Source organism: Rattus norvegicus, chromosome 2 (assembly GCF_036323735.1).
Source record: "Rattus norvegicus strain BN/NHsdMcwi chromosome 2, GRCr8, whole genome shotgun sequence".
In the NCBI taxonomy this organism is placed as follows: Eukaryota; Metazoa; Chordata; class Mammalia; order Rodentia; family Muridae; genus Rattus; species Rattus norvegicus.
This window is the reverse complement of record NC_086020.1, coordinates 123,354,461-123,363,472: the sequence shown is the minus strand read 5'-3', so window position 1 is coordinate 123,363,472 and position 9,012 is coordinate 123,354,461. Positions and strand designations below refer to the sequence as shown.

General features: G+C 42.2%; 1 protein-coding gene across 1 annotated transcript; it reads right to left on the bottom strand.

The window, feature by feature from the left end:
* Positions 1-1,206: 1,206 nt before the first annotated feature.
* On the bottom strand, positions 1,207-5,849 carry Rpl23al3 (ribosomal protein L23A like 3). The gene is made up of 2 exons (XM_039103910.1): positions 5,788-5,849; positions 1,207-1,603 (listed from the first exon to the last, which is right to left on the bottom strand). The coding sequence occupies exons 1-2, from the start codon at positions 5,847-5,849 to the stop codon at positions 1,207-1,209; spliced, it is 459 nt and encodes a 152-aa protein (XP_038959838.1).
* Positions 5,850-9,012: the final 3,163 nt, after the last annotated feature.

Below are 9,012 nucleotides of genomic sequence, written 5' to 3'. Positions count from 1 at the left end.
CACCAGAGGCAGCCTTTACTTTTCACCTGGCTCAGTCCATTCTCTGCCCCAGAAAGTGTCCATTATTCTGCTTGCTCTCCTGCTAAAACTAAACGTTGTTTGCCCGTTCTATCTAAGTCCTGCTGTGAATTCTTCTCTGGGAACACAAGAAAAAAACTTCTGGCTTCAGGAGATCCTTGGGGTCCTATGGAATGTGGGAGGAGATATCTCTCTCCACGACAATGTGGAATGTCATGTCAGCCTCTGATCAAGCTTTCCCTTAATGTCCTCCTAATTGCAGCAGAAGGGCCTTCTGGCTGTTCTCATTGGTAGTGTCCTCTCCCTCTCCCTCCATAACTGTGCTTAGTCACCACTACACTTGGGAAATGCCTGTCTTGCCCTAGATGAATAATGAATTAACAAGATAAGATGACTGCTTGATGACTTACTACTGAACCAATGGATATGACAGGAACCAATGGATCTTAGTATAGTTATGATACTATAAGAAAGCACCAGAGTTGGTATAGTTTATGAAGAACATCTCTGAAGCCTGAAGTTCAAATTCAAAGGGGTTCAGTACATGATGGGGTCCTGTTCCCTATTGACTTCTTGTGTAGTGAGACTCACATGCAAAGGGTAGAAAGGCACAAAGGGCCTCATTTTGTAGAAGACTTATTGCTTACAGAAATAGTTTCATAAACCACTTCCTAAAGGCCTAAAAACATTTCAACATGAATTTGGGGGAGAAGCCAGCAAAGTCTCCTTTCAATGCAATGGCTTAAGCTAACTCCCCCTCCCCCCAATTCCCCCTCTTCTTCTTCTTCTTCTTCTTCTTCTTCTTCTTCTTCTTCTTCTTCTTCTTCTTCTTCTTCTTCTTCTTCTTCTTCTTCTTCTTCTTCTTCTTGTTTTAAATGAAGACACATTTTAAAATGGGTCCTGTGCTTGTGTGGAAGAGTGTGTGCACATTATTAGCACAGATGCCTTCAGAGGCCACAAATGGGATCCTCTGGAGCCATAGTTAGAGTTGGTTGTACACTGCTGAACTTGCATGCTGGGAGCCAAGCTCCAGTTCTCTGTAAAAGCTGCAATAGGGTCATAACTACTGAGCAACCCTCTAGCTCCAAGGCCACCTGTTTTCTCTCTCTCTCTCTCTCTCTCTCTCTCTCTCTCTCTCTCTCTCTCGTGAAAAAAGTGTATATTTAGAATTAGCCATCTGGACTCTGTTTAGATGATCCTAACCATGTATGCAACATCTAGAGCATCATAATCAGGAGCCAAGAGAGCATACGCCTTCTTCTCCCCATCAGGCCTTTTTAGGGTATTGACTTTGGCCACATCAATGTCATAGAGTTTCTTCACAGCCTGTTTGACCCGGTGCTTGTTGACCTTGACATCCACAATAAACACAAGAGTGTTGTTGTCCTCTACTTTCTTCATGGCTGACTTGGTGGTCAGTGGGAATTTGATGATAGCATAGTCGTCAAGCTTGCTTGTCCTGGGCGCACTCTTTCGAGGATATTTTAGCTGCCTCTGAAGCCATGGGGTCTTAGGCTGCTGGAAGGCAGGTAACATACGGGTCTTCTTTTTGTGGCTGAGAGCAAGGTCTTCACTCTGGCTTCGGCTTTGGGAGGGGCAGGATCATCCTTCTTCACTTTCAGCACCATCTTTGCAGCAAGTTGTTCTTGATGACTGGTGGTTCTCAGTTGTCCAGGCTCAGTGGAGCTGTGTTCCCCTATGGGCATTTGAGCTTCACTGCTGATCTGCACCTCCAGGGTCTGCCCATGCAGATGAGACTATCACAGAATGGGAGAGTCACTGCTGCAGCCACTGAGGCTGCTGGTTAGATGCATGGCACTCAAGCCCCTGAAGTGGTACAGTGTCATTCCGTGATATTCTGTTAGTCAAAATGAGGAATCATGGGAATAATCGCTAGGCTTTGACAGGTATATGGGAGTTATTGATATTCTTGGAATTCATGAGACAAATTAAAAGGAAAACTACTAACATTGATGTTTTAGACGATTTGGTGACGTAAGCAGCCGTTTGGGGCAAGAAGACTTATAAATGATAGAAAGGATCCAGTGCGATGGCTCACACAGTCCCAGTGCTTCAGAGCAGAAGCCGGAGGACAGCGAGTTTGGGGACAGCCTGGGCTACCTAGCAAGACCTTGTCACTAAATAAACAAATGAAAGGATACTTTTTTTCCTGGTGAATGTTTTAAAACAAACCTGTTTAGAATTTCTTTGTGTCTATAAATGCAAACCTTATTATTCTGGTACTGTCTATAGACATAAAATCCAACAGCCCCCTGCCCCAACAAGGAAGCTGAAAAAACGTTAACAAAAAAAAGCCTATGCCTTGAATTGCCCTAGATGCCCAGAACACATGAAACTCAAGACGGATGATCAAAATGTGAATGCTTCACTCAAGTTAATAATAATAAAAAAAAAGCCTATGCCAGGGAGTCAGTAATCCTATGACACACCATCTCAGCTTTGGTACCCAGAAGAGAGTGTGAGACTCTTCAAGGTTTCCAAAGCTTCGGTGAGTCTAGGGTCATTTTGAGAGGACTCCTCGGGGTTCTGCTGGTGATCCCTCTTGGTGTCGAGTGGCAACTGCTCATTTTCCAATTCTTCTGGGCCTTAAACACATGCTTGAGCTTCATCTCCTGCCTTTTCCTGGGGAACCAAAGCCTAATGTCTTTTGTGAGTTTGAATCCATCAGCCAGGGCCTCCAGAGTTTCCTCCTTGGGATGTCTGTCTATCTTGAAGTACATTTTTAGTTCCTGGGACTGATCATAGGTGAACCCAAAGTTTCCACTCCAGTAGGAAGAACTTGGAGTTGTCTCCATCTCAGTGACTTTTATCTTAGTTGCAGCTCACTTGACTTCAGTTCTCACCTGGCTAGAATTTTGCTATTTAGAACAGAACATGAAGTTACAGTGTGCATTCAGGGCTCAACTAAGGGCAGATTAAAGTATCTTAAGAACCTCTGAATCCGAGTCGGAAAGAAGGGGCTGCATGCAGGATCCGTTAGTGACAGCACGATTATTAGAAGCCAAAGAGAAGTTCTTTCAAGTCTGGAGTAGACAAAGAGAAGCATGCATGGTTGTGTGCTGAACCCCAGACTATAAGTGAACCCACTTTTCCCATTCTGAGAAAGGATGTGGAAGCTAAAGTGAAATACTGTCAGCTGGGATTGGAACAGGTATAGCTGAAAGTTCTTCTGTCTCTTGGCTTGAAATGTGTTTCAAATGTGCTTGATTTAAATTTTTACAGTGTGTCTTCAAGTTTTCATTCAGTGCTCAGATATCCATCACACGAATCTGTCTTTATTTTCCTTAACTGTTACATTTAAAACAAACTTTGATCTTACTTGGTGGCCATCCTTCCATCCACCCATAAAAGTGCACACACCTCTTGCTCAGTAGTTTTGAGGTTTTGAGGAGGTTGCACCAATTGAATGACATCCACTCATGGTAGCTGTCCCAGAATCCCTTGCAGGGCAATGTCATTATGCAGATGCTACGGCAGTTTCTCTCAGAAGACTCACTGAGACTGCTGCTTGGATGCATGGGAATCAAGTCCCTGTTCTTGCTCATTCTAGAACTATAAAAGCTCACTTCCTGCCACTGCCTGCCCCTTCCTGTTTACTCAAGGTAGAGATAGTCCTCAAGTGCTTTGCTTAGGAACTTCAGGAAACATCCTGGAAATGTTTCGAAGCTGTTTCTACACTGAGGAATTTTCTTTCCTTTGTCTCTTTCAGAAAATGGGAGGCAAACATTCTCCCTGCACTTGTTTTCAAGATTAGACCCATGGCCACTTTTAAGCCTCCCTCAAGACTGTTGTCAGCAGAGCACAAATGGCCACAGCCCTTCCCCACAGAGTTTACCCATCCTAAGATATTCCTTCTCCCAATGTATAGGGTTACTTTTCATCTTGAGGTGAGGGGAGAGGCAGGAGCAGAAAGTAGACACACTTTCCACTTGAGTCATCAAGTATTTGTGCCTGGGTTTCCTTGTGGGCAGCATTTTTTCAATAAAGAAATTGAGACTTGACCCTCAGAGGCTATCTTCTGTCTCCATGAGTACACTTCCCCCTGAAGTCAAGAGATGTTGCATGGTTTGGGTTCTCTAATGCCAAAGGACCACAGGGGAGCATAAACACAGAGGCTAGAATGGTGGGTAACACCCTAAGATGATAACCTACCACAACACTGCATTCTCTGGCCTGGAAAACCCAACTTTATGCCTTAATGTAATAAAGGGGAAGCATTGGGGTGAGTCACGGGGAATTGCTGATGCTTGACTATTTTTTACTGGAAAAGGCAATGTTAGGGTCGAAGTATGGTGCTTTGTGCATTTTGAAAACAGTGGCAAGCAGTGTCTGTTCCTTGTCTCATGAGTGTCGAATTCTAAGGGGCTAGGGTATCAAGGTGGGAGGGAGAAGCCAAGAAAAGTGTTGCTCCATCTCTACCCTTGCCAGTAACTCCAGGGGTGAGGCATGGGAGTGACAGCATGCCAGGTGATGCACCTGCCAGCCTGCCCTGGGGCACATTGCTTTTGTAGATGACAGAAAAGAATAAAACTAGATTCAGCAGCAAATGAAAAAGCCAACTTCACTCAGGGTTTTGTGTTCCTGCCTTAATTACAGTGGTCTTCAAACTCTCATAAACACGGACAAAGGCTTAAGCCATGTTATACTGCCAATGTATGACAGTGGTTAGTGTTGCTTATGGAGAAGGACAAAACCAATCTTCCTCAGTAAGGCAGGTTTTATTTTATTACTTTCATAATTTGTAATTTTTATCACATATTTATTTTGTATGTATATGTGTGCTTGCTTTCATGCCAAAGCATGCATGTGATAGGACAACTGTTCTCTCTTTCTACCTCATGGGTCTCAGGGATTGAATCCAGGTCTTGGCTTGAGGGCAAGCCCTTTTACCAGCTGACCCATTTTGCAGGCCTATAAAGCATATTTTTATGCCAAAGAAATAGGGAGCAGAATGGAGAAGCTTGACCACTGTTTAGATGACTGGAGACTCATCTACATTTAGCAAAGAGAGGCAAAAGGAAAACCTTGGAAAGTGTAAGTTGTATTTATGTAAAATAATTCTAGGATTGGGATTCTTGTCCCTAAAGCAAAAATTGCTTTGAAGGCAACAAAATGAAAAACATAGCTATTTATAAAAAGATCTGGGTTTATATGAAATGTCATTGGATGGATCTGACTTTTCAGAAGTGGGCCACTGATCCAACTTTTTAAAAATCAAATATTTAAAAATACAGAAAAATAAGCAAAGGGAGTTTTTTGTTTGTTTTTCTTTTTTTTTCTTTCTTTCTTTTTTTTTTTTTTTTTTTTTTTTTTTTACAAATTTTACTGCTAATTAGGTGAGGGAATTGTGGGAAAGAGTGGAGGCTGCCTGCTGCTTAGAATATCTGACCAAGATGCTGGGTAAGCTAACCAGATATCAGCACCCAAGACACGACAGAAACTGGACCTTAGAATTACAATCACAGTGACGCAAGAAAACTTGTCATTTTCCCGTGGATTGGCCCTACAATTGCTGACTTTAATATTATATACAACTTCCAAAGAGAAAAAAAAAACACTTGAGTTCGTGTGTCATTTTAGAATTGTAGTTTACTGATTAAGCTTAACTCATAAGACCAGACCCCTAAATTAACATTTTCCCCCCAAAGAAGCTGAAGAAATGAGGCAGCTCACAAAGATAAGGTGACATAGAGGGTTTCTTTTATAAAATTCTATCCAAACTTTGAAAGCATAGTTTGGTATCCATACCTCTTCTTCTGACACAAAAGTGGAAGCCACTGACACAAAACCAACTTCTTCCCCAGTGCCATTGTCAGTATTATAGAGTAATGCACACGCTGTTAACATTGTGAAAGTTTGCAGTCACCCTAAAGCTCCTGTGTGGAAGGTTGGTCTCCAGAGCAGCGGTGTTTAGCAGTGGAATTTTCAGGGAATGATTTGGTCATGGGGATTCTGACCTCTTGCCTCATTCCTCGGTTGTTGATTCACAGCTTGATGAGGTTGATGGAAGGAACTTTCCCCCTTCATCCCTCCCTGCTGCTGTCTGCAATGACCCAACATGACCTGCTTTGTTCCAATGTATGTCACTCCACCTAGCTGTTTCTCCTCACAGCAGGCCCAGAAGCAATGAAGTCAAATGAACTTGGGCAAAGCCATTTGTAACTGTGATCCCAAAGGAGATCTTTTCTCCTTTAAATGACTTTTTTAGGTATGTACAGTTATTGAAATCTAAGTAACAGGCTATATAACATCCTCATAGTCTTATCCTCTTTTAAATAAATACATATGAGATTATTAATATTTAATTAAATATTTAGTAATTAATTAGATAAATACATTCTTTACTGTGTTGATTCTATAGTGAATCTCAAGTTCTCTTATTTGTGATTAATCGATGTGCTGAAGTTGTACAGAGACTTGATGTGCAGAGTTTGAACTTTGTTCCTGTTAGATTTTTTGTCAGCTCAACACAATCCAGTGTTATCTGGAAAGAGTGCACTTCAGCTGAGGAAATGCCTCCATCAGATCGGCCTATAGGCAAGCATATGGGATTAATAATGATCAACATGGATGGGTCCAGCTCACTGTGGGCAGTGTTACCCCTGGATAGGTGGTCCTGAGTGCTATAAAAAAAGCCCATTGAGCAAGACTTGGGGAGCAAGCTAGTAAGCAGCACTCCTCCATGGCCTCTGCTTCAGCTTTTGCTTCTGTTGCTTTGAGTTCCTGTCCTGACTTCACTTCCATGGTTGAGTGTGCAACTCAAATAACCCTTCCCTCCCCAAGAGAGAGACAGGAAGACAAGTATGTTTTAACTTTCTCTTGTTTAAACATTTCTAACCCACCTTTCTTCTTCTCTTTTTAGGTACATATTTATATACATTTGTCTTTTTTACATTTGCCCATTTATTCATTTTTAAATGTCAGTCCACTATATAAGATTCCCTCTCTAATTACCTTCCCACTATTTATTATACAATGAACCCTTAAACAGCTATCTAAGCTGGATCACGAACCACAGGTTTCCTTCAAGTCAGCGATGGCTACCATGTAAAGGTTGGGCTTGCACTAGACCAAAGCTCAGTGTTGACCATGTGCAAGCGGATGCTTTCCTAAAGTGCTGCACATTCAACTTTGCCACTTAGGAAAGAGTAAATGCTAAAATAAACAGCTGTTGAAGAAGTAGGCCATTTCTAAGAATACAGGACTCAGGTCCTTAAGGTGAGGTTCTATAGTTTAGGGAAGGTATACCTCCTTTGACTCTTGTGTGCAAAGTCAATGTCATTATTTATATGGCACTTAGCACTTCTACTCTGATGAAAGGCTTCCCAGCCTTGTGATCAAGTTGAGGGGGTTCTTATCTTATTTCTCATTGCTGTGACAAAATACACGACATCTGCAATGTAGTCAAGCAAGGAAGGATGGCTTTAGTTTGGTTCACAGGACACGATTCTTCATGGCATTGAGGGCATGGCAGCAGGGATATTAGGCATCTGGTCACATGTGTCTAGAACTAGTAAGCAAAGATTGGACAGGAAGTAGAGCTGCTTATCACACCTCAAGGCCCATCCCCAGTGACTCACTTCCTTTAGCAAGGGTCTACGTCCTAAAGCCTCTGTGCCTTCCTAAACAGTTCCTACAATGCTATTTTTCAGTGTGAGACTTTTGTTTTTCTATGGTGAGCCACGTCTTCAGATTTCCCATTAAGGTCTTCCCAATGGTGATCTGTAATTCTGTTTAGAACCATTTCGAGTTATGTAAGAGAATGGAGAGTTGGTAACATTCAAGCACATGGTAATTCTATAACATTACTGAGCCAGTCACAGGAAGGCACCTGGGTACTTGCCTGGGAGAGGGAGGGGGTGTGTAAAAATTAGAATTAGATACTAAGAAGAGGGCTGATGGCTGGAGAGATGGCTTACTGGTTAAGACGGCTGACTGCTCTTCCAGACATCTTGAGTTCAGTTCTCAGCAACCACATGGTGACTCACAACCATCTATAATGGGATCCGATGCCTTCTTCTGGTGTTTCTGAAGACAGCTACAATGTACTCATATTACATAAAGTAGATAATTAAAAAGTGATAGTCATTTAAAAAAAGTATCCTAAAGAAGGAGGAGGAGCAGCAGAAGGAGGAGGAGGAGGAGGAGGAAGAAGGAAGAGGAGGATGAGGAGGAGGAAGAGGAGGATGAGGAGGAGGAAGAGGAGGAGGGAAGGAAGAAGGAAGAAGGTGGCTGAGAACCCTACCATGCAATGCATTAAAAATGCCAATGACATTGCAGGCTTCTCCAACAGGGTAGAGTCCATGAGCAAAGTTTTCTAGAAAAAACACACTTGTTAATTTATTTTTAAAAAATTTTATTGTATTCTCATGTAGTCCAGGCTGGCCTCTAACTTGCTATGTAGCCAAGGATGACCTTGGACTTCTGGTCCTCTGACCTCTATCCCTGAGTACTGGCCTTACAGTTGTGGACCACCACACTTGGTGTATTGAGAGCTGAAGATGGAATTCTGAGCTCTATGCTTACTAGGGTGTTTTATTTTCTCATGTCAACTGTGTATACAAATAGTATGACCAGCCAATTTGAAATTGTAATGATTTCAATTTGGGTAGAGAATATTCTCATTTGGGCTCAAACTCAAGATAACTTCAAGGTGTCAGGCTTCTCCAGTGCAAGTACTGTCTAATGCCAGACCATTCTGCATGTCAGACAACACAGGTTTTGTGTGAAATGAGAAGCAACGCTCACTGTTCCCTAAAAAGGCTGAGCCAGAAATACAGGAGGCAGAAATCTGTTAATCTGCTGGAGCCTCAGAAACATCTTTACTGAACACTGTGAAACCTTACGTTATTACTGGGTGTTCTGTACACAGAGTATTTTCTTAGCCATTAAATTTGCTCTTAGCCAAGATGTCTGTGATCTAGATGTCATAGAAAGATCTGGAACAGTATGTATGGATAGTGAGGAAAATTC

Coding starts and splice junctions, on each gene's coding strand:
- Rpl23al3 (XM_039103910.1), bottom strand. CDS start 5,849: ATGGCACTGGGGAAGAAGTTGGTTTTGTGTCAGTGGCTTCCACTTTTG. Junction 1,604..5,787: donor CTTTTGTGTCAGAAGAAGAG/GTATGGATACCA, acceptor CCCCTCCCAAAG/CCGAAGCCAGAGTGAAGACC.